At 43.2% G+C, this 25,924-nt stretch overlaps 1 protein-coding gene across 2 annotated transcripts in view; it reads left to right on the forward strand.

The window, feature by feature from the left end:
- Positions 1 to 8,071: 8,071 nt before the first annotated feature.
- The window catches only part of ADGRA3 (adhesion G protein-coupled receptor A3), a 116,397-nt gene continuing 98,544 nt past the window's right edge, over positions 8,072 to 25,924 (forward strand). The window contains exon 1 of one of the 2 annotated variants that reach the window (XM_029235563.1): positions 8,072 to 8,602. In XM_029235563.1, the coding sequence (XP_029091396.1) occupies positions 8,361 to 8,602 (242 nt within the window). In that variant the 5' untranslated portion in view covers positions 8,072 to 8,360. The remainder of the gene's footprint in view (positions 8,603 to 25,924) is intronic. The other variant, XM_029235564.1, reaches the window with a different exon arrangement.

The raw sequence follows: 25,924 nt of genomic DNA on the forward strand, positions 1-25,924 counted from the left end.
TCAGAGGACTTCTTTGCCTCCACCCCTTCTTCAGGGATGCGTGATGCAGGATAGGCCAATCACATCCCTCATTGGGAATGCTGCAAGGGGCAATTATTGTTTTTGTTTTGTTGTTGTTTTTATTTTTTTGCTGGGATTTTACAATGTGAGGATGACGTAAAGGTGAAGCTGCCAGTGGCTCTCCAATTACAGAGTAATTCTTGATGGAGAACAAAGCCAACGAAGTGCTAAGAGATGGAGAGAGAAACCTGCAGACATCGTTTCAGCTTCTGGATCCAGCTATGCCTGAAGCAACTTTCTGTCTACATAAACGAATATATTTCTTTTTGTGTATAAACTAGTTGGAATTGTGTTTCTGTCACTTTCACCTGAAATGGTTTTGACTAATATAGGAATAATTTTGATAGAATTGCATGATGTTTTGGTGAAGGATCCATGAATGCCTGACTCTCGACTTCCTCCTTTCAGAGTTCTGCTGCAAGGAGCAGAGGAGGGGGACGAATACACACACAAAAAAAGGATCTAAAAGCAGAAAATATTCTTAGCCAACTGTGTAATGAGTAACCCTGAGAGGCTCAAGTAAGGTGAGACACAGCACTGGATAGAATCTCCATCTCCCCTTAAGACTCTTTATATCTTGCATTATTAGTTGCCAGAGAGGCTGTTTTTATTACATATTCCCATCGGAAGGGACTGAGTTTTATATAATGAAGATTAGAGAAGTTAAGTGAATTTAGAATTTAATATACAGAGCTTTTATAGCCAAACAGGCTTCATATAGATGAGTAAGTTTCCTGATGGTGAAAGACTTTGGAGTCTTTGGATGGAGAACATGGGCTTGCTTTCTCCTAAACTTTCTGTTATGATTACCTCAATTCTCCATTTTGTCTTCCTAGTAGAAGCATTGTCTAAGAATGTTCATGGCACTTATTTTGGAGGCATTTAGAGATCTAGAGAGGAAAGGAGCTGAGATATATATATATATATATATATATATATATAATTGTAATGTAGTGTTATTAAAGATGAAACGCTTTTGTAGCTTATAATGTTTATAATGATACGTTATAATTACATAGAAAGTTTTTCCCAGTGGTTTCTTCCACATATCACTTCTTTACCTTTCCAATAATACTAGAATGTAGGGGGCAATTATTAGTTTCTCATTTTGCAGGTAGGGAAACAGAGATATTTAGCAAGTGATTTGCTTAAATCATGACTCATGACCAGGTTTATAAGAAAGTCTGGTTATAGGTTTATAAGGGAAAACAATTACACCTGCAAAGTTTTCCTAGCTCTCTGGTTCAGGCTTTCACATGAACCAAGGGTATTACCTTAGACAGATTCATTTAACCTCCTTAGGTTCCAGCTTTTTCATGTGGAATATGAGGCAATGGGCTAGATTCAGGTTCAACTAACCTTCGATAGGCACCTATTAAGTGCAAGTCATGTGCTAGGAACTTTCAATGTAATCATAATAATTTAAATTAAATTTTTAATTAAATTTAAATTAAACCTTATAACAAATGAAGAAAACTAGGCACCAAGAAGTTAAGTAACTTGCCTAAGATAAAGAATTAATTAATTTGGATTAATAAAAATTAATTTAAATTAAAATAATTAAATCAATTTATTTAAATATAATTAAAATTATTAATCTTTATTAATCCAAAATAATAAAAAATAATTTGGATTAACATATTAATGCGAATCTCCTGACTTAAAAACATCAGTGCTTTTTCCTCTATACTTTAGCACAATCCTCTGTATTTTAGCATTCTATAAAGTTATAAAACATGTACGTGAGTTTTGATTTATTGACATATAAACTAAAATAGTTCTCTTACCCAAAATACATGTAATGAGTAAAATAATTAATATATATATAAATTAAAATTTTAAAGTTTGACTGAGTTTATATGACCAAACTGTTTATGACTTAATAATGTTTGAGGCTTCTAAGTGACATAGGAATGTGTTTAAAAATATATTACAGAAATCCAAATAACAAGAAAGTCAATGCGTTATCAACATGCAGATTCAGAAGTTGGTTCAAAGTAGTAATTTCTTTGTTGAGAAATGCATAATTTCAAATATACTTTCTCATTCTGTTCAGTTCAACAAATGGATTTTAATGTTAACTGACACAAAGGAGGAAGAAAGCTACTATTTAAAAAAAAATTTTAGACGGAAAATTCATGATTGGCATGTTTGCTACTATGCCTATCATTAATAATTACTAGTTGGTTGATAGATTTTAATCATTATATTGGCACATAGGAATAAAATTTATAATAACACAGATACCTGATATAACAAGACAGGTTATATTCATTATATTTGGGAGATAAACACTCAGGAAATACTGCTATTTGGAGAAGCTATTTACATCTCTGGTGTGGACTCTATTTCTAAATTTCCCCAAAGTCTGTTGTTTCCTCTGTTTTGTACAATATTTTCTATATTATTTTAAAATACTTAATTCTGATATAAAAATAATAGGAAAAAAGGAAGGAGAATTGATGACACTAAGTAGAGAAGCAAATAACCTGTGAGATGTGGTAGACGTAGAGAAAGAAAGTAGAGTCGTGTGAGGTGAACAGATAAAATGATGGACAAATGAGAAAATCACTTATTTAGAAAAGGATGGAAGGATAAGTATTTATAATTCACTAAATACGCATAAGGCATATGAGGCGCTCAGTATTTACTGGGTTAAAAACATCTCTTCATTGGTAACATCAAGTCTGGCCCCAAGTACCCTCTGTACAGGAAGCACAAATAAAGTCCGCAGCTGTTTATCGGGCAGATTGTAATTGTGACCAGGCACAATTGCCCCTGCATCTCTGACAGAGCAAGTGAGATGTTGACCCCAGATATCTTAAATCTGTTGGGTCACTTTGCTTAAACTTCTGCTCTGGTCCTTGTAACCGCACCAGCAGTGGGGAAGGTTGATGTGTCTGAGTCAGAAGACAGAGACAGACAGATGGACTAACTCAGATTTCATAGGCACATTGTGTATGTTCAGGTGATAGACCTTTCATCTGTTTGCATTCTAACCCTTGTGGGTTAACCTACCCCAACTCTTTCCCTGCTTCTCACTCTTCCTGTGTGTTTTAAATGGATATAATAAACTATGTGAATTGAGCATCTTAATTTGCACTGTGGGCCTTCCTGTTCCACCACCTCTGTGCTAACCTGCCTGGTCGTGTACTTGGAGACTCCTATTACATCAAGGTAATTCCCCACGTGGCACTGCTGGTCAATTTTTGCCTCATATTTCTTCTTTATATTTACAACTGATGGTAATTACACTGCAGTGGGTGGAGAATATACCATTTCAGAAAGATATTTGGTCGTCTAAAAAGAGCATTTAACTGTCACAGGGATACATTCCAATAATAGTCTGGCTGCAGCAGACAAACAAAATAGAATTCATGGTTCAGCAGGATAAAATCAGAGCACTTTAAAGCTGGTTCCAGTTCAAACTCTCATTTTGAAGAATGAGATTTAGTGACTTGCCGAAGGTCACTATTTCTAGTAACTAGTAAGCCAGAACAGGAGCCAATGCTGTCTAAAGAGGCTAGGGTGTTATTTGAGCTACTATTGCTGTTTCTGTCTGGGTCTTGGGTAATTACCAAGCACACATTCTGGCACATGCCGTGTAATGACTAAAAATATAAACTACAGCTGTCACAATTAATAGATTAACATTAAATGATGCAAAAATAAACAGGGAATGTCTGTTTATTAACAGGGTTTATAAACGTCACTGAGACATTTCAAGTGCTAAAAGTTGCTGTTCTTTCCTGCTGTCAGTTTAATCATGATATTACACATTTCCATTTGTTTAGAAGACTGAACATTAGTCAATCTGCTCAATACTCACCAGCTAATATATATGAAGAACTGTGTTAGATGTTTGGAACATAAAAATGAGTAAGATTTAAACTTCAAGAATCAACAAATACTTTGGACTTCCTCTATGTGTCAGGCACTGTTGTAGGCACTAGGAAACCATAACAACAGTGGCTTAAACCAGAGAATATTCATAATCAATAAAAATAAGTCCAGAGGCTTGAGTGGCAGCTCAACTATGACCTCAGGGACCCAATTTTTTTTTTGGGGGGGGGCTTTCCATTTCTTCCTATGATTTTGGAGTTTTCCTTTATGCTTTTTGCCTTGTGGGCTCAAAAGACCTGCTTCAGTTCCATGTATCATGTCCTCACAATACCATTTCCAAAGCAAGAAGAATGAGGGTGGTGAGAGGGATCTTCTCTTGTAAGTCTCTTTTTTATCACACACAGAATTTCTATCCTGAAGATTCTCAGCAGGCTTCCCCTCAGATTGGTATCGAAGAGTAGAACTTTCTGTGATGTTGGAACTATTCCATAGCTTGTGTTGCCCAAAATGGTATCCACCAGCCACACATAGCTAGTGAGCACTTGAATTATGGCTAGTGTGACTAAGGAATAGAATTTTTAGTTTTATTTAATTTTAATTAATTTGAACTTAAATTTAAACACACGTGTCTAGTATCTACCATATTGCACAACCTTTGATTCTTTTTGGCTAGAACTAGGTTATGGCCATCAGTAGTTGCCAGGGAGGCTGGGGAAATGATTATGTAGCTTTTCCAGCCTCCAAGGGAGGAAAAGTTTGGGGATGGCTCTTTGGCAGCAACTAATGGAGTCTGCCATGAAAAGCAAATAAGACAAAGCATCACAGAGCTGGTATTGTAATGGGGGAGGCTAACAACATAAAACTATAAACAAATTTTAACAGGTAGCCATCTTCAGGTTTGAACAAGCCCTGTTATCTAGTTCAGCCTAGATGATTGGTCTAGATTCTAGATTAATGTAATAGGAAGTGATTGAAGGTGGGAGGGAGTAATTTAAGAAGGGGTGGGAAAAATTCTCTAGGAGCTCATAGTCTGGTAGAAGAGGAGGAAGACAGGCACGTAAAATAAATTGTTAATAAATAGGGTGGTATATATGTATATACATCCACATATTTATTACATATATAAATTGTATATTTTTACACGTATACATAGTTAATACAGAGTCTATAGTAGGAAGATAAAGCATCTTTGAGCGTTTCTCTGGTATCTCCTACAAGCCTTACATAACATAGCAAGACAGGATTCGCAGCCTAGAAGCCTTGGAATGTGGTCCATCTACAATCCTTAAAGCAACAGTTGACGCAATACAGCTTTACAGGACTACATGTACAAGAATATGGTTAATGAGTGATTTCTCAAAGGGTTCCTATAGGATGTTCTCAAGTGGGATAATCAAAAACACTGTGAAAACTTTGAAAGGACCTATTAAGTCCTGTAACTTCAAATGGTATGATGTTCTTGATGCCTGAGGGGGCATTAGCAGTAATAGACCTGTCTGACAAGAGGCTGTCAGAGCTGGGGCAGCTTAATTAAAGCGAAGATTCTGGTGTGACTGAGGGTAAATGATGGTAAGTTTCAGCAGTATCATCCTCAAAGATCTCTGTAAGTGGGGAAAGGACCATTTGCTATGTCCTTACGAACCCATGCTAGTACAGAATGATAAATCAGGGTTGTGTGCATTCCAAGAGCTACCCGGTTGAAAGATATACTTTCTAAAGCCCTTTAATATACTGTACTACTATTTTGCGATAGTGTACTTCTTATTTTCAAAGATAGAATTAGTGATTTCTGTGCAAGAATGGTTGAAATTATCCATGTAATAAAGCATTTCCTCCATAATTCTCCTTGGATTCATGATACTTCTTGAGATATCTCTTTGTCTTATAATTCTGTACTTTATACAACTTTCTCAACTACAGTGTAGTAAAAAGAGGATATGTATCAAACTGATGTTAGTACTCATGGTAAACAAATATAAAAACAGACATGCACATTTATTTCAACTATAGGCTGAAATAGAGTATGTGAAGATATTCACAGATTCTGAGTTCACATGACAGTTTGTAGCTATGACAATAGTAATGTGGCTAATAAACTTCCATATTGCTGCAGTAAGAAGTTTTTATATTTATAAAGGAAACAGACGATGATGGTGATGATTTTGTTAGGGAATAAGAATTCTTTAAATAAATTCAAGAGAATTTATTTAATTTCACCACTTAAGTTTATTTATAGATTTAATGCTACTTAGTGGTGATGATGATCTCCCACTTTTTCTATCCATCAGTGTCAAGAACTGCACTGTTCAACAGGGTAGCCACTAAACACCTTGGACTATTTAAATTTGAATTTAAATTAATTAAAATTAAATAAGGTGAAAAATTATCTTCTGACCCTACATTAGCTACAAGTGTTAAACAGCCACCTGCTGCCACCATATTGGACAGTGCAGATCTAGAACATTTCTAACACAGAACGCACTATTAGCAATGGACACATGGGCTCACATCGTTTTCAAAAAACGTCGATAAAATGAAGCATTATTCAACTTAATGCAATAGTGTGTGTTAAACAAAGGCCATTTATTTACTGTTGAGGAAGTTCTAGACATACAGAGATTCCTAGGAGTCGGTCCCTAAGATAGACTCTGTCGGGGCCTTAGGCAGTAATGACCTTAGACTCAGGCAAGAAAAACCCTGCCCTGGCTCTGCATTTTAGAGGGCATCATCCTAGCTCTCCTCCCCAAGGGGCGAAAAATCTCCAGGGCCAAGGGATGTGGTCCCCAAGAGCCTGTGTTCCCTTTCTATTTCTAGACCTTGTCCAAGGAGCCCAGGACCCTGGAATTCACTGATCGAAAATTCCCAAGGCTACTTCAGGGCCTGAGCGGGCCTCTTCCCAGAACTGTTCTCTCAAGGGAGGACCTCACAACCAGTGTATGCACTCCTAGGCCTGAGGGGTTGCCAAGGGGTGGCTGTTTGAGGGTGTGCAGGGAGCTTGGCTGAGTGGGCTGGGGCATCGACACCTGTGCGGAAAGCCCCTCTTGTTCATCAATGGGGCTGGAACAGGAAGCAAAAGTGATGGAAGTATGTGTAGACTGAGGGCTGGGGTCTGGCTCTTTCCTCCTTGCCATGTATGGGGTGGAGCTCCAACGTTACTAAGAGCTCTGTGCACACGCCTGGCCTTCCAGGTCGTTATTAAGGTATATTTTTCAAGATAGGAGCACAGAATATATTTTATTTGTAAGCTTGATATATTCCTTGTAAATATTTAAACATAGGGTACTTGAACCCCGGTCTTGCAAATGTCAGGGCGGGGCTGACTGCCTTCCCTAGAATAATCCATTCAGCTGGGGTTTCTTGGCTGGTTTGCTCACAATTGCTCTAACTGGTTACATCTGAGGTATCTTTGGATGCCAGAGGGAAATTTCTTTTTCCAAAGGCTGCCGGTCCAGCGAGGCCCCGATGCATCCTTCGAAAGGGTTATAAGTGGAATTGCTGAAGGCCAGAAACGGCTTTGGAGGGTCCTCTTTCCGGGAGAGGAACCTGTTCCTAGCTCTCCTGTATTCGGGACAAATGAGACCAAGGTGTGCGAAGAAAAGGCTCGCGATCCCTGCGTGGGGAGAGAGGTGGGAAGGCGAGTCCTTTGAAGATAGTTGGTTTGGGGCACTACCTCTCTCCTTGCCTTTCTCCAAAGAAATTCAGCCCTGCTCTCCTCCCTCACCCCAAGCCTGGGACTGGGGCTCGCCGGGTGGCACGGGCGGCCCCCAGGGGCGCACAGGGCGCCTTTGTCTGGAGCGCGGCGAAGAAGGAGGAGGGGAGCGTGCCAGACAGTGGCCACTGTGGCTGGAGTTTGGGCTAGAACTTTCTTCCGCCCTCTCCACGAGTTACCGTACTCCCGCGGGCCCACAACTCCTGCCCGGAAGCCGGGCACGCGTGGGGTCGTGGACACGCGACGGGCAGCGCTGGCCTGGGAGCGCCAACCTCCTTCCCGGAGCCACGGGCGGCGGGCGCTGAGGGGACAGGAGACCACGAGGTGGAGGAGGAGGAGAAAAAGGAGGAAGAGAAAAAAGGGAAGGGGGGAGGGGAGGAAGGGGGGAGAAGGAGGAGGGAGGGGGGAGGAGGGGGAGGAGAAAGGGCGGGGGCGGCGGCAGGCGGGGAGGAGCCGCCGCGGGCAGTGGCCGGCGGAGGCGGAGGCGGAGGCGGTGCTCCCGCTCGGCCGTAGAGCGGCGCAGGGACCCGCGCGGCCGTGACCCGGCGGCCACCCAGAGGCCGAGCGCGGCCGCAGCGGACAAAGGAGCATGTTGGCGCGGAGGAGGGCGCGCCCTCTGGCCGCCACAAGGCTTCGGGCGCTCCCGGGCCCGCGCTGCGCCCCCGTCCGCCCTGGCGCCGGGGCGGCCCGCTAGGCCAGTGCTCTGCCGCTCGGCCGGCAGGCCCCGACCCGCCGCCCAGCCCGCAGCATGGAGCCGCCCGAGCGCCTGCGGGGACGCGCGCCGCCGCCTCTGTTGCTGCCGCTGGCTCTGCTCGCGCTGCTGGGAGGCGGCGGCGGGGCCGCGGCGCTGCCTCTGGGCTGCAAACACGACGGGCGGCCCCGAGGGGCCGGCAGGGCGGCGGGCGCCGCCGAGGGCAAGGTGGTGTGCAGCAGCCTGGAGCTCGCGCAGGTCCTGCCCCCGGACACGCTGCCCAACCGCACGGTCACCCTGTGAGTAGCCCGCGGGGCGCCGCTCTGCCCAAGCGCCCGGTCCCCTCCCTCCTTCCCTGCCGGCGCTCTCTGTCGTGCCGCTTCTCTCTCCGCGCGACTTGCAAAAGGGTCCCGCCGGCACCCCTGTGCCTTTGTGTGAATGAAGCTGCGGGCAGGGCTGGTGCTGGGCAAGGCCCGGGGGTCTCGGCCTGGGCGCGTTTCTGCGGCAGGCGACCAGATGTGTCCCCGAACTGCCTCCGAGCTCCGCTAGTTTGCAAAGTAAAAGTTTTCGGGTTCCCCGCGCGGTCCGGGCGCGGCGCTTTTGAGCTGCGCGGTGCCACGTGAGGATGCAAGTAAACAGGTAGTCCGCAGAGTTAAAGCTCATTCATCTAGTGCGCGGGCTGCCGGAAAACACAGTGCTAGGTTAGATTCGCCAGTCCTTCAGCTTCTTCCAACTTAAGTTACTTGGACGCAAGTTTGCAGGATACTAAAGCAGCACGAGGACTTTGAACGCCCCGGTGTGTGACCCCCAAACCCCCAGACTGTTTCCTTCGCTTTTGCTATCTTAGTTTTACTACAGTTAAAGAGCACCTTTTGAAATAGAGTTGTTTTTAAGGGCCAGAAATATATTTCAGATGAAATCGTGCAACTCCAGCTCCGTTTTCTTGGGTGTGAGCACTCATCTTTTTAAAAGCCGAGAACTTCGGATTTGCAAACTGTGGGTTTGCTGAGCCTTGCAACTCAAGGACTTGATTTTCAGATTGAGTTTCCACCTGGAAGGAAAAATTTTTGGTCTCGTTACTCAGTTTGTGTTACGATTCACCGTCCAGTTTTGCAAGCGTGGTTCTGCCAATTCTAGCTGAACCCGTGTCCCCAGTGACTCTTGATTTTATTTTCTGAACGACGAATTGGTTTGGGAAGGCTTGAAAGTGTTTCTAATGGGTATTTTGTCGAGCTGAAATATGAGTCCCTCGGCGCCGTCTTCCTCTATGTTGTTGTTTTGGTTGGTTCCCTAAAAAAGAATCAAGGCTGCCACTATAAAAACATGAAGGCAAGGGAAGCAGCATGACCTGTGAAAAAACTTAAACTGCGGTTTTTAATTTAACCCCAAAATATGGTTTTTAATTTAACCCAAATTAACCCAAGCAGGATTTATGGGTAAGACAAGTACAAATTTCATTACCAGCACCTTTGTTCTTCATTGCCGTTTGTTTGAATTAGGAAAGATTTAACACAGGAAAATTGTGTGTTTCTGTTTATGGAGGCCCGAAAATGGTAAAAGAGTTTTTGTTTTGTTTGATTTCCTTTACCAACACTTGACCATTTGGTAGCGGCAGCAGCTGTATTTATTTCTTAGCCAGATTCTTTGAAGTGGATATTTTGGGTATGGGACCATAATTACAGTCTGGAGTCAAGTGGAGAAAACCTTTGCGTTGCCCAACTCCCTTGTTACTCTGAAGAAATTAGTCATCATACATTTGGGTTCTGGATCAGTGGCACTTAAGCTGATTCAAGTTTAGGTCGAGTTTTTCTGAACTGTCAGCAGTGGATTAAAGCAGCTACTTTAAATTGTTGATTTTGCGGGGGGAAAAAGTTGATATTACAGAAAATCACTTTTCAGCATATTATCAAACTATTTCACTGAATTTTTTTGAGCTGATTAAAATCTAAGTGCCTTTGAAATGCCATTTTAATACTTTTTTTCACCTGAAAGCTCTTTAGATAAAAGTAAAATTAATAAAATTTATTCAGTGAATGGGAAGAAATTATAATTTATTTAAGGATCATATAAAGTTGCTGTTCTGGATGAAGTTGGTTCAAGGTGTATCAGACCTGGTGGAGGGTCTTCTGGGCCAGTTTCCTCATTTTATTAGGGAATAAATCAGAGGGTCGCTGTGGATAAGTGACTTGTCCAAGTTCCCATGGTGAACGCCTGGCAAGGGGTCCGTGTCCCAGATCCCTGCCCTGCAGTTCAGATGTTTTCTCATCATCGCCCCTTGTCTTCATCTTCCTTCTTAGTTCAACACGGTTTTTTATTGAACTGAGGTCCTGGGCAGTGTGTTGAGGTTTGGACTAGGTGTTAGTTTCCTAGGACTATGGTAAATTACCACAAATTTGACAGCTTAAACAACAAATTTCTTCTCTTGCAGTGCTGGAGGTCAGAGGTCTGAAATCAAGGGTTTCAGCAGGGCCATGCTCCCTCCAAAGGCTCCGGGGGAGAATACTTGATTCTTTCAGCTTCTGACATTACTTGGCTTGTGGCAACCCAACTCCAATCTCTGCCTCTGTCTTCGCACGGCCTTCCCTTTGTGTGTCTCTCAAATACTCTTCTTTCTCTTCTAAGACACCAGTCATTAAATTTAGGGTCCACCGGAAGTCCAGGATGATCTCATCTAGAGATCTGTGACTTAGTTACATCTGCAAAGACCCTGTTTCCAAACAAGGTTACTTTCAGAGGTATAGGGCTGAGAACTTGGACCTATGGCTTTGGGAGACACTCACCTTTCGGTTCACTACAAAATATAGATTAAAAACATCTTTCTTCTCCAGGAACTTACGGTATTTGGGGAGAGAGATTCATGAATAAGTCTCAGGACAGTATGGTAAACGGTCTAATATCAGGGTGCACAAGTAGAAAAAGGAACCCAGAAGAGGGCAACCGAGGCCCCTTTAGGGCATAGTGGGTGGGATGGAGGATCTGAGGATCCAGAGTCAATTTGAGAAGGATGAGAAAGATGATAGTGAAGGAAATGGTGAGGCAATGAGGGGATGGAAGGTGGGAGTCCCCAGCATGCCCACAGGTGTGGAGATGCTTGTGAAGCCATGCATTTGATATTGCTTGAAAGTCAAGGGCAAGTATCTGGTGCCTGGAGTGGTGGTGGTGGCGTTGGGGCGCGGTGGGGGGCAGGTCAAGGTCGGACAGGCTCTCTGGTGGGAGTTTTCATTTCTTAGGTGTGGCCAAGCATTTTCAGCTGAGCTGTGATGCAGGTGTTGCATGGAAAGTTGATAGGGGTTGAAAGGATGGCAAGGATTGAAGTTTTCTTTTTTCTTTCTTTAATAATGAAAAATAAGGCCTTTTCTACTTAGTGGATGAACTGGACTTCAATATATTGATAGCTTAAAGCTCAGATCTTTCAACTATCTTTTTTTTTTTTTTTTGCGGTATGCGGGCCTCTCACTGCCGTGACCTCTCCCGTTGCGGAGCACAGGCTCCGGACGCGCAGGCCCAGCGGCCATGGCCCACGGGCCCAGCCTCTCCGCGGCACGCGGGATCCCCCGGACTGGGGCACGATCCCGCGTCCCCTGCATCGGCAGGCGGACTCCCAACCACTGCGCCACCAGGGAAGCCCTTAACTATCTTAGTGAACAACACATTTTCATAGCCATGTTTCTAGAGAGGTCTGGCAGAAATCCTCAGCTTGACCTGTTTTTTGTATCTCATGTAGCCTTTTGTATTAAAGGATTAAATTCCATTTATTATTCTTCTACACACGTGGAATAAAAATTTAACTGCATTTAATGTTTTTGTTGGAAATCTGTTCACTTTATTCCTATGTTTTATATGAGATGCCCAATATTAAGTTTTAAAAATTCTGAGGGCATCGGTGGTAGAAGGTTGTACAGATTTAGCCCTGCCTTTCCAACGGTGTTTTCCTCATGATGCTACGTGGCGATTCTACTTCATCAAATGTTATGTTTGTTTGCTATCAGAAAACTGATAATTGGACGTCACCAGTGTATGCGGCTCAGTGCCAGGTACACAAAAAGAAGTGCTTGTATTGTTTGGAAACTTAAACGTAGTTGGAGAGAGAAGATTTGCACTAAAGCAAAGCAGATATCTCAGGAACAATCACAGAATGTCTGTAATTAAGTAATAAATCCTGTACTGCTGATTGTTTAAATGCTTTAGGAAGCCTGAAAAGAGGAGAGAGCAGTGGGGCTGTGGAGGCATTGGAAGAGTTTTTCATTTTCTTGGAGAAGTTAGGACTTGAGCATGGCCCAAGGGGAGTGAAAGATGGGGTTTTGGGGGTGGGGGAGGGCATTCTGCAGTAACAGTGAGGGGTGGTGACGGACTGGCCCCACTGAAATGCAGAGAGGGTTTTTGGAACCATTGGTCTATCCATGGTATTTCAAGCACGGTTCTGACCAAGGTCAATTAGGGGAGAGTGTACAGATGGGAGGTGGAGGGGGCCCAGGCTGAAGCCTCCTGGAGCAGTGGAAGAGCCTGAGAAGGAAGGAGCCTCTGGTGAGGTAGGGGGAGCACCTGGGGAGTATCTGGTCATAGAAGCCGAGAGAAGTTCAGGTTTGAAGCCAGGAATTGGGGGCGCCCCAGTTGAGAGATGCTGAGAGATGAGGAACAGTAAGACCAAGCTGGATTTGACAGCCTGGCGCTTTGGTGCCCTCTGTGGATTAGAGGCTGCGGAAGGCAGGTTGGGGTGGATTGAAGGGAGAACAGGGTGAGGATGGTGGTGATAGCACCTCGATGAGGAAGAAGTTTGGTGTGAAGGAAAGAGAACGTTAGCGCCTGAGTGTGGTTGGGAATAGTTGGGGAGAGGGCGAAATGCACGACGGAAGGTGAGATGGGATGGGAGCTGGAGTGCAGGTGGGAGGTTTGGTTTTTGATGCAGCAGGATGTCCCATCCTCACATGGTGAAAGGAGGGAGCGCAGGCAGAGAGGCAGGCAGGAGGCTGTGGGCAGGGCAGGTGGGATGAAGAGGGCTTTGCTGCCCCCTTTCTTTTATTTTCTTAAAGACCTAGAGGCAGGGTGAGGGAGGAGGGGTGAGTAGATGCTGTGAAGAGGAAGGTGAAAGAGGAGTGAAGTGGTTCTTTTGGAAAGTGAGGGAGTGACCGTCCTGGGGATGGCAGAAATGTCACCGGAGTGGAGTTGTGTCCGTTTTGCCTTGTGATCCATTTCAAAGGGAGATGGTCAGCGCTGTTATTTCTCTCCAGCTGCATTCAGTTTAGAGATGAGGAGCGCTGGGATTAGCCAGGCTGCTGCTTTGCCAGGTGAGGGCAACAGAGGGAGAGAAGAAGAAGCAGGGTGATTTTTGTTGTTGCTGTTTTCGGCCACGCTGCGCGGCTCGCAGGATCCTAGTCTCGTGACCAGGGACCGGACCCGGGCCCTCGGCAGTGAAAGCACAGAGTCCTAACAACTGGACCGCCAGGGAATTCCCAAAGAGCAGGGTGATTTTAATGAACAGCCCCCCAAAGCTGTCGTGGCCTGAATTCTAGTGGGTCATGGGTAAGGTTTTTTTTTTTTTCCCCCCGGTACGCGGGCCTCTCACTGTTGTGGCCTCTCCTGTTGCAGAGCACAGGCTCCGAACGCGCAGGCTCAGCGGCCGTGGCTCACGGGCCCAGCCGCTCTGCGGCATGTGGAATCTTCCCGGACTGGGGCACGAACCCGTGTCCCCTGCATTGGCAGGCGGACTCTCAACCACTGCGCCACCAGGGAAGCCCCCAATGGGTAAGGTTTTTAATCTTTGAATGCAAGGTCTCCTATACCTCTGTAGCTGTATTTCCCGATACTCAGCACAGCTTTTTCCCCCATGCACATTGATTGAGACACTGTTATTTTGTAGGCTCAGTGCTGAGTGCTAGGTATTCAGGGATAAAATAAGACATGATTCTTTCATTCAAGGATCAGTCTTATACACAAATTCTCTGCTTAACCAAAGTGTGCATCTCATTGTCCCCTGAGCAGATTTGTATTTTGCTTCCTGTGTGCCTTGGCTAAGTCTGCCACTCTCTCCTGGTATCCCTTTTCTGGTAAATTGTGGGTCCTTCTCAATCCAGCTCATCTGCTATGAACTCTTCTTTCCCTCTTCCAGTGCTCTGATCCTTCCCTAGCGCGTCTTATCTGTGCTCTTCTGTCACTTTATAGATACTTGATGCTCTCATAATGCACAGGCCCTCAAAGGAAGGGCTCTGAGACCTCAGTGGGTGGGAATATAATTGTCTTTATTGATAAGCGTAATGCCAATAAAGATAGGACTGTATCTTGGGAGGTCAGGACAAGTAGAGGGATGTGAATTCAAGTTTTTACCCTATTATGGCAAATGAGAACATTTATTTAGTTTAGGTCAGCATTTCACAGCTGTTGGATCCCCTATTCAAGAACGGGTCTAGTAAATCTATGGACAGTTACATTTGAACTGCATGTTCTTATGTGTATGATAAGCACACACGTTAGGCAGTGTGCTGGCAAGTTTCTCAGAAATATTGCAGAATTTTGGGCAGATTTAGGCATTTGGTCCATGAAAGCAAGTCTTAAGTTTTTCCAGTGTGATGAGAAGGTTTTGCATGACCCAGCCCCTGAATCCTGTTGCTTCTTGCCCGCTTGGAGTCCTCCGGCATCAGGAGTAGATGAGAGAAGTTGGTGGGTTTGGCAGTAAATCAGAAATAAAATGCCAGAAACAAAAGAAAACAGGAGGGCTTCCCTGGTGGCGCAGTGGTTGAGAATCTGCCTGCTAATGCAGGGGATGCGGGTTCGAGTCCTGGTCTGTGAGGATCCCACATGCCACGGAGCAACTAGGCCCGTGAGCCACAAGTACTGAGTCTGTGCGTCTGGAGCCTGTGCCCCGCAACAAGAGAGGCCGCGACAGTGAGAGGCCCACGCACCGCGATGAAGAGTGGCCCCCGCTTGCCACAACTAGAGAAAGCCCTCGCACGGAAACGAAGACCCAACACAGCAAAAAAAAAAAAAAATAGATAAACGAATAAACTCCTACCCCCAACATCTAAAAAAAAAAAAGAAAGTAAACAGGAACTTTCGGAGGTCCTTGCCCCAATCCGGTTACAACTTCTATTCCCGGGAGCCTGTAAAGATGGCTTTTAAAAATAGGCAAAAAAACACAAAAAACAAAAACAAAACCCAGAGTAAAAATTCTTGAAAGTAAGTCAGAAAATGACAGGTGAAGTTTCTTATAGTAGTACTCAGTGACTTTTTTTTCCCATTTAGCTGCTTCTCTGAAAGCATTTGTTTTCTGTATTGTCTGTATTCCTGTGGAGGAATCTTTAAGTCCAGAGACCATAACTAGTTTATTGTTGTGTCAACAGTTTTCTCATACACAGACAAAAATTAGGATACAGAATTCTTTAAATTTTAGTAATTTATTAAGTCAGTTTTTGCAAAAATTAGGAAGCTGTAGATGCAGACTTGCTCAATGAGTTTTTAATTGTGGCCTGACTAAATTTATTCTCATATCATTTTATGCTTTATGCACGGTTTAGCTTGCACTTATGTTCAAGTGCAGACAGTTTTAGTCTGAAGAGGGGGTTTTAAAGTAAGTAGTCTCGCCCAAGCTGTTTTTCTTTCCCCCACCACTAATCTTTTAAGAAATTTTGCCTGTGTAGTGAGGGAATCTCCTGCGTGTTGGATGGGGTGGGACAGAGCTGTAGCTGGTGCCTCACAGAAGGGACACGTTTCTCCTGGCCACTTGTAGTGCCATGCTGAGCACATTGCAGATATTAGGCTTTTCACTCAGGGAAACATTTCTTGTCCTCAGATCCCTCCAGTTCAGGACCTGAAGGGAGCAAATGGAAGGGATTGGTATAAGAATTATACAGGACTACCCCCTCCCCACTTCATAATCCCACCCTACTTCCCCCAACACCCTGGTCTTCTTTTTCCTCTTTGTCTGCAGGCCTGGACTTAAATTGTTTTCCTACATACAACAGGGACCTTCCAAAGACCAGAGCTGACTTTTGATAATCACTCTTCTCTAGTGGCTGTCTTTATAATTCCTCCACTAGTTTTTAAAAGTGCTTGCTTTTGCATTCATTCAACAGATACCCACTGCCTACTCTGCTCGTGGTCAGCTTGATTTAGGCAAGCCTGTGTGACTTTTTTTTTTTTTTTGCGGTACGCGGGCCCCTCACTGTTGTGGCCTCTCCCGTCGTGGAGCACAGGCTCTGGACGCGCAGGCTCAGCGGCCGTGGCTCACGGGCCCAGCCGCTCCGCGGCACGTGGAATCCTCCCGGACTGGGGCGCGAACCCGTGTCCCCTGCATCGGCAGGCGGACTCTCAACCACTGCGCCACCAGGGAAGCCCTAAATTTACATGTTTGAACTGTGCATATTTGAAATCTTTTGTTCCTGAGAAATCAGGATGGGGGAGGGGGAAGGGCAAATCTGTGGAATATAATCCTATACAAAGAAGGCTAAATTGTCCATCACCCTCACTACCTACTTCTTAGAATATTTTTATTAAATTCTTCTGGATGACAGTGGCGTGAACATGAAGAAAATCTTTTGGCAGGATTGCTAGCCCTACATGTAAAAGTGGTGCTTTCACCTAGTCAAGAATTGTACACAAGTCCCCTCTTATCCCCAGTTTCAGTTGCTCATGGTTAACCATGGTCCGAAAATATTAAATGGAAAATTCCAGAAATAATTCATAAGTTTTAAATTGTGCACCATTCTGACTAGCATGATGAAACCTCGCTCTGTCCTGCCTGGGATGTGAATCATCCCTTTGTCCAGCGTACCCGCCTGTTAGTCACTTAGCAGCCGTCTGGGTCATCTATCAGACCGACGGTCCTGGTATCTCAGTGCTTGTGTTCAAGTCACCCTTATTTTACTTCATAATGATCCCCTAAGTGTAGGAGTAGTGATGCTGGCAATTCAGATGTGCCAAAGAGAAACTGTAAAATGCTTCCTTTAAGTGAAAAGGTGAAAGTTTTAGACTTAACAAGGGAAGAAAAAGAAATCATATACTGAGGTTGCTAAGATCTACAGTAAGAACAAATCCTTTAACCATGAAATAGTGAAGGAAAAAGAATTTGTTAATTTTGCTGTTGCATTTCAGACTGCAAAAGTTATATGGCCACAGTGCTTGATAAGTGCTTGGTTAAGATTGATAAGACATTACATTTGTACAATGAGAGATTCTGAGAGAGACTACCGCCATAGAATTTTATTACAGTATATTGTTATAACTGTTCTAGTTTATTGTTGATGATCTCTTACTGTGCCTGATTTATAAATTAAACTTTATCAGAGATATGTATGTATAGGAAAAAATCATAGTACAGCATATAAAGGGTTCAGTACTACCCAAAGTTTCAGGCATCTACTGGGGGTCTTGGAAGATATCCCCTGCAGATAGGGAGGGACTACCGTACTTGCAGACCAAAATGTTTCCCCAGAAGAGGAATAAGCATGTCCCCAACCCACGCTGTGGGGAAATAAAGGATCCCTGGGGTAACCTGAGCTCCTCCAGCCTTACCCCCAGCCCTCTCCCCTGCATCCCCCCAGCACAGGACATAATGCATAGTATGTGATTGTGAGTTAAATTCATTCCCTATATGAAGACATTTCTGAATTAAAATAAATAGTTCCAGGTATGTGACCTAGCTTCCCCTAGAATGTCAGTTCCATCGAGGTCAGAGAGACTGTTTTGCTCCTTCCTGCAACTGTAGCACCTAGAATAGTGGTAGGCTTTTAATTGGCATTTCTGTGATGGCCTCATGTCGTGAGCCTGGTAGAAAGCATGTTGTAAATTGTGTTGAGGATGACACTTCAGTCTAAACCCTCCTGAGATTTAAATGAAGGAAACTTAAAGCAGGCTTTGGAGATGTAACTGTAATACAGATTCTGTAATGCAGTTGTTAAACTTCTCTTTCTTTAAGACTGCTTGAATCTAAGTCTAATTAAATTGATTCATTTCCCATCAAGATAAGACTTAAAAGCAATTCTTTGTTTTAAGTGCAATTCTTCCCAACTCTTTTTCTCATGAAAAGGCAAAGAGAAATTGACTAGGGGTGTATTCATCTCTAGTACTGTGTTTTAAGACAGATGGGCTTTCTATTAGATTATTTGTTTTAACCTTTGATTTGTTTGTTTTAAACAAGACCAAGTGTGATCTCTCCCTTTCTAGCGAAGATTTGATGAGAATCCTAAGTCTTTCGGATACCATGTGACTTGCAGTCCACCCTGGCAATCAGTGCTAGGCTGACTCCTCCGTTCCTTGTGACCGCATCCTACCTCACATTTGCTTGCATTGCTGCAGGTGTCATACTGTTTGGAATGATTTATTTACAGTTCCCGCTCTCTTACCAGATTGTGAACTCTTTTTTTTTTTTAAAAATTGAAGTATAATTGATTTAGTTTCAGATATACAACATAGTGATTCAATATTTTTATAACTTTAAATGGAGTATAATCTGTAACAAAATAGTGTCTATATTTCTCTGTGCTGTACAATCTATCTTTGTTGCTTATTTAATACATTGTAGTTTGTATCTCTTAATCCCATTCCCCTGTATTGCCCCTCTCCCCATTCCTTCTCCCCATTGGTAACCACTAGTTTGTTCTCTGTGTCTGAAAGTCTGTTTTTGTTTTGTTATATCCATCCCTTTGTTTTATTTTTTAGATTCCACATATAAGTGGTAACATAGAGTATTTGTCTTTCTCTGACTTATTTCTCTTAGCGTAGTACTCTGTAGGTCCATCCACATTGTTGCAAAGGGCAGAATTCCATTCTTTTTTATGGCTTAGTAATGTTCCATTGTATACATATACCACGTTTTCTTTATCCATTCAACTGTCAGTGGACACTTAGGTTGCTTCCATATCTTGGCAATTGTAAATAATGCTGCTATGAACATTAGGGTGCAAATTAGCGTTTTCATTTTCTTCAGACGTATACTCAGCAGTGGAATTTCTGGATCATATGGTAGTTCTGTTTTTCATTTTTTGAGGAACCTCCATGTTGTTTTCCATAGTGGCCGCACCAGATTGTGAACTCTTGATGGTGATGTTTATCTCTGTATTCTCAGTGTCTATCACATAAACACGCAGTGAGTCTTTGTATAAAGAAGTATCATTTTCCCCAGTATTTTTTTCCTCAGGTAGGATTAGGGGAAGAATCTTACATTATTTTTAACACAAGGTGATGAATCTATCGTAGATAAGCTCGAGAGTCTTCAAAGCGGAATACCCTACCTACAAGGTCAAGGCTTAAACTCCCACTCTGCCTTCGATAGTGAAAAGTGCTTCTCTTTTGCCCAGATTATTTCATTTTCTTCCTCCCCTTTTCTTGATCTGTTTCCCTCCTACTTCTTGAGAAACTATCACTTATCTTTTCAGCTTCTCTCCTAGTTTGTGATGTTTCTCCTTGGCATACATAGCCTCTGTTTAAAAAAAAAACCCCAAAACAAACAAAAAACTCCCCTCCCCCAAACCACCCTTGTAGCAGCACCATGTTGGAGTAGTTACTCTTCTTCCTTCACAATTAACCTTCTTGAAAGGGAGGCATGAATCCATCCCTGCAGTACCTTACCTTTTATTAGTTTCAGTCCATTGTTGTCTAGTTTCTGCACTGTGCCTTGCCTGGAATCTGCTTAGATTCAAAGATCTTTCATTCCTCCACTGCGTGTGTATAGTCTTCTTCTGGTCACCACATCTGTTACCATGATCACTTAATTATTGAATTTCAGCAATTTGACATGGTTTGGGCTCAGAAGCTCCTATGGGGAAATGGCTAGCTTGGTTGCATGGTTTCCTGCCAAGATGGGCCACAAAGAGCAGTACCTCCTTAGGGGATGGTGTGCTTTTGAAGGCAAAGCCCTAGGGAGTGGGTGCCATCTACTCTGAACCATGATAAGTAGAGATTGTCTACTTGAGATTATGGCCTACTTAGAGAACCCTAGTTAACTGTCTGCTATGACTTGATTTTTCAGGGCTCCTTGCTGGAAGAAAAAAAAAAATGTCTTCGAGTTCTTCCCTCAGGGATAAAGTTGAAAAACTTGCCCATCAGTTTAGCTAGAACAGCTTAGCAACCACAGACTGGGGCCATGATGTAAGAACTTTGTCAGACTTTCCCTTTTTAAGCTTTGTTAGTCTTTCCATCATTTTTCATTTTAGTGTTTATAGAACTTTAAAAATTGGAGATGTCCTGTTACTGCATGGAGCAGAGATGAGGGGGGATTATGGAGACCTCCTATACTAAGTCTGAGCACGTCCAGAGTGAGAGTAGATGGTGACAGCTTGTAAATGGAAAGTGTTTATTTTTCTGTTGGGAGGTTGATAGTAAAGCCAATGTGAAGATCCTTCTCATTGTTCTTTCAAGAGTGTGGGATTGGGCTTCCCTGGTGGCGCAGTGGTTGAGAGTCCGCCTGCCGATGCAGGGGACACAGGTTCGTGCCCCGGTCCGGGAAGATCCTACATGCCGCGGAGCGGCTGGGCCCTTGAGCCATGGCCGCTGAGCCTGTGCGTCCGGAGCCTGTGCTCCGTAACGGGAGAGGCCGCAACAGCGAGAGGCCCGCGTACCGCAAAAAAAAAAAAAAAGAGTGTGGGATTTCAGGAAACTTCTTAGCTTTCTGTTGAAATTAAAATTGGTAGACCTGCTGTTTCTATTTCTACTTCTGTTGAAACCTTAAAGCATCCATGATTGAGTTAGCTAATGTAGGTGGTTAAAAACTTCTAATGCTAGTTCGACTTTCTCCCAAATCTGGTTTGGTAATTATCTTAAACTTAAGTAGTGCAAACTAAGGTGTCTAAAGCGCCTTGGCCTCCAGAACTTTATGTAGTTGACCCTTGAACAACATGGATTTGAACTGTGTGCTTACACTTATATGAATGGAAGTTTTTCAGGCGTTCAGGACTATAGTACTGCACTATCTGAGGTGGGTTGAATCCGTAGTTATGGAGGAACCGTGTATAGTGAGAGCTGACTATAGGTTATTATTCAGATTTTCCACTGAGTGGAGGGTTGCTGCCCTCACCTCCATGTTTTTCAAGGGTCCACTATGTGTCAGTGCCCTGAGCTGATTTACAAGTTCTAACGACTGCCAACATTGTGATGTTTATCGTGTGCCGTGTACTGTGCCACGTGCCCCACATACACATCCCAGCTGGTAAAACAATCTCATAAGGTTGGCATTGTTCCTATTTTTTCAGGTGTGCCAACTGAGCGTGGACAGGTAAATTGATCTTCTCAAGTTACACACCTTTTCGGCTTCTGGCCTAGGACTGTGGCCTTTAGGCCTGTAATTGTCACTATTGTTCTGTTCATAAAAGTCACAGACAACCTAAATGCTCATGTTGGCAGTAGGGTTTGAGAATAAGCGTTAGTAGAACAAAAGATATGCGGGAACTTGTTTACTTTGAACTATTGCCTTAGAGCTGGCTGACTGATGGGAAAACAAAGTAACTAGTACTTACTGTGTCCTAGTAACTGAAGGAAAGAAATTTAACATCTCATTTGCTATCATCAGGAGGTTGCGGGAATGATCAGAGCGTCCTACTTAGGACTGCAGTGTAGTATTATTGATTATTAAATAGTCCTCTTACCTGCATTCTTGAGATTGAAAATTTTATCCTGGTGTAATAAATGACCTATCTCAAATATAGCTGCCCTATTAAGATGAAAGGAATACTCACATCATAGCGGGTAGTTGCATTTTTGGTGGGTCTCCGTGGGAAGTGAAAAGAATGCATAACACTCTTTTTTTAGGGAACGCTCACAACTACCTGTCACAGTTATGCCTGGGTAAGCAGGGAACTGGCACGCCTATCCCATATTTGATAAAGATGACCAGAAAGCAGGATACAGAGGAAATAGCAACGAGACTGAATGGATACGGGGCCTTATGTTAGCTTTGCTACCAAGTAGAATGGTGACCCTTAGCACATCATAATTTTTTGGCTCTCACTTTCCTGAAGAGGAAAATGAGGTTTTGAACGAGATTATCTTTAAGGCTCTTTAACTGCTGAAATTCAAGATTACTGTGATATTTAAAAAAAATCCACAGAGTTCATGTGCACATTGAATGAAGCTCAAATTATGTCTTAGAAGGAATTCATTTCATTATAATAGTAACCGAGTGCAGGGATGTTTTCTTGGCCGCATGCCTTTTCTCACCGCTCTAGGCTGATTGCCCCTCACTCACTGAGTGAGACCTGCCCTTGTTCCCTGGGGCTGATCCCAATATTGGGACCTTGTGCTTTCATCCTATTAACTGTTTTTTTTTTTTTTTTTTAATTTTTTTTTGTCCCTGAGTTCCTGAGTTAGATCTGAACCCTTGATGAGCGCTAGCACTGAACTCTGGTTGTCTCTTTGCAGATCCCCGTTCTTTCCTGTTATAGGAATATAGATAATTAAACCTCAGTTCAGTGAGTCCACCAGCCTGCTCATCTGAGTTTCTGAGTATCAAAGGAATGTACAAGTTGTCCATAAAGTTCAGAAACGTATACTTTTTTTTTTAGCAAAGTGAAGATGCCTTTTTTGACTTTATACACACAGACACGCATGTATTTTTCCTTTATTTTCGGACTGTATGGATGTCCTACAGGTTCTGTATCACATGGTTATTTCTTTTGCCTGCATGTCCCCCCCCCCCCCCCCCTTACTGCTTTGCCCGTATTACCACATGTTTATTACGCATCTTTTGACGCCAGTGTTCTGGCTGATTCTCTTTCACAGCACTTCCTTGTTGACTCTGTACACAGAACTCACTCTCAGTGGGCAGGTCAGTTCCTGGTCACGATCCCCCCACCAGTTATAAAAAGTACACTGAGGTCATAATTGTCTATGATAGAGTTTCTGCAATAGAACCAGTATGGCAAGTAGATTTCTTGAATGACAGCACCTGTGAATTGGGAGCAGCCATTAGGAGTGTTGCCTGAGCTTATCAGGAAAGTGCCAGGACTGACTCCTGATCTGGCATGGGACAGGGATGTGGTGGCGCACGTGCCCTTATTTGCCAACAGCCCTGGAAGCCTAAAACTCTGTTAATGACGGGATTAATTGTTTGGTTTTATAATCTTAGGGTCATATGGCTTTTTGTACATATCAGGGTTCTTCCCTGTTTGATATAGTTTCAAAAGCTACCTTAAAAGCGTGGCTCTAAATTTACAAAGGTCTCAGGAGATTTCTTACCAATAGAATTATTTAGACTCTATGCTTAGTAGTAAGCACTGTCCTTGTCAGAAATGATGATTTCACGCCTTGGTAATAGTTTCCAAAATGTGCTCTCTGAGTATATTCTAATAGAGACTGGCACCTGGCATTTGGACCAGCTGCCTAAGAATTTTTGGAAGATTGTATTGGAAAATGCTGGTTCCCATGTATTAAGAACCTCCTACAAATTAGGAAGAAAAGACCAATGATCCATTAGAAACATGGGCCAATAATAATAGGTAATGTTTGCTGGGTGTGCCAGATCTTGTCGTAAGTGTTTGAAGGGTTGTGTTGTATTAGTTAATTCTCATACTTCCTTAATGAGGTCATTATTATTATGATCCCTCTTTTGTGCCTGAGCAAGTGGGGCATAGAAGCTCATTAATTTCCCCAGGGTCACCCAGGCAGTATGTGGTGGAACCAGGCTTTGAGCTGAGGCAGTCTGACTTGAGAGCTCATACTTAAAATTAGTGTGTTATAACGGTCAAAGGACAGTTCCAGACCTTCACAGGAAGGGAACACAAATTTACAATGGGAAGTGGAAATTAAAATTACGAGGTACCACTTTTCACCACTCAGATTCAAGCGTGACCCTGGCAAGAATACTTCCCACGTAATGTGTGTAGTCACATTCCTCCTTCCCTCCACCTCATTCATTAATTTAGGGCCTCATTCATTAATTTAGGAGCATCCCCACTATTGGTACCCAGGTTCTCTGCAGCTAGCGTCCACCCTGAGCAGAGGACCCGCTGACTCCGTGCCTGGGCTTCTGACTGCAGAACTGTGTGCCACTAAGTAGGTGTTGATTTAAAGCAGTCTGTGGTAATTTGTTATGCAGCAAAAGAAAACTAATACAGAGAAGTTATCTCTGTTTAAAAGGATTTTCCCCTCCCTGTCTGCCCTTTGAATTCATTTTTTTTAACAACAAAGATCAGAAATGTTTCCCTTAATCATTCTGTACTTCAGCAACATTTAAACTCTGTATTCTCTTTGAATCATCATATATCCTTCTTGTAGCACTTCACACTGAGATTCATGTGTCATATTAGCCTGAGGTTTATTTTTGTGTCCTTTGATTAATGATGCTCCCAGCACACAGTAGATGTTCAAATGTACTCTCAGTGCGTAGTAGGTTCATCGTGAATTTCAGATTAAAAATCAGACTTGAAATCCTAGAAAAAACTCATTCTGGTCCCAGGAGAAAGCTCTTTATTTGATTAAAATGCCAAATAAACTTGCTTTTATCATATTCATAAATATTAAGTGCCCAGTGTTCTTTATGATGTTACAGACACCTTGAAAAATGGGCTCCCTTTTCTTATTGAGCTGATGTGTTCCTAAGATAAAATGAAGTGTTATTTAATAAACAGTTTTTCATTTTTAGGCATTTTGGAAAGAATAGCTAGTATGGCATAAAAAACCTTTTAGTTTTTATTAATTAACCAAATGCTATTTGATTACATGCGAACTTATGGCTTAATGAGAAAGCAGAAAAATAGATTATGTCCTTTCTAGTTATAAAACTACTGAATAAAGACTCTGAAATAATTATAGGAAAAAAACAAGCCTTAAAAAAATGTTAGGTCTTTGATAGAAATGCCTTTCAATAACTTGAAAGGTTATTTAATGAACCATTTGAGTCGTTAAGGGTGACCATATGCCCAGGTTGACACCTGTTGTCTTGGTGTAGTTATTAATGCGAATGTAAACATCAGGTGTCTGGTGATAAGTTATATTGTGACCCTATAATAGTATGTTAGCTGGTGATACCTTTGACTTGCTGTCTACTTTTAAAAAATTGTTCACCTTGCAGAGTTTGAAGGTGACAGTACTATTGCTTACAGCTTCATGAAGGCAGGCTTAGTCTACTGAACTCTCCCCCACTTCAACAAATCCATGCATCACTGGGTAGAGCAAGTAAGAGCTTTAAAATTTGCTCAGGTGAATTTTGTTGTTTAATAGTCACCAGGCCAGGGAACAGAACCACAACTTCCTGCCAGCAGGCCCCCATCCAACTCCCTTGTTTTGCCTTTGGCGGTTGGATGCTGGACCAGGATGGCTGTGGCACTGGCAAATGGGTGTGCTCAGCGACACCTGATTGTTTTACAGGGAACCTGGAGCTTTACGTTTGGTTGACATATGAAGCATTGCTTTAACAGGTACCCTTGTGATTAAAAATCATCATTCTGGGGCTTCCCTGGTGGTGCAGTGGTTGGGAGTCTGCCTGCCGATACGGGGGACACGGGTTCGTGCCCCGGTCCGGGAGGATCCCACATGCCGCGGAGTAGCTGGGCGCGTGAGCCATGGCCGCTGAGCCTGCGTGTCCGGAGCCGTGCTCCGCAGCGGGAGAGGCCACAACGGTGAGAGGCCCACGTACAGCAAAAAAAACAAACAAACAAACAAACAAAAAAATCATCATTCTGTTAAGTGAAAGGTGGTTG

The sequence above is a fragment of the Monodon monoceros genome, unplaced genomic scaffold, assembly GCF_005190385.1.
Source record: "Monodon monoceros isolate NGI ecotype Baffin Bay Population unplaced genomic scaffold, NGI_Narwhal_1 Super_Scaffold_20, whole genome shotgun sequence".
In the NCBI taxonomy this organism is placed as follows: Eukaryota; Metazoa; Chordata; class Mammalia; order Artiodactyla; family Monodontidae; genus Monodon; species Monodon monoceros.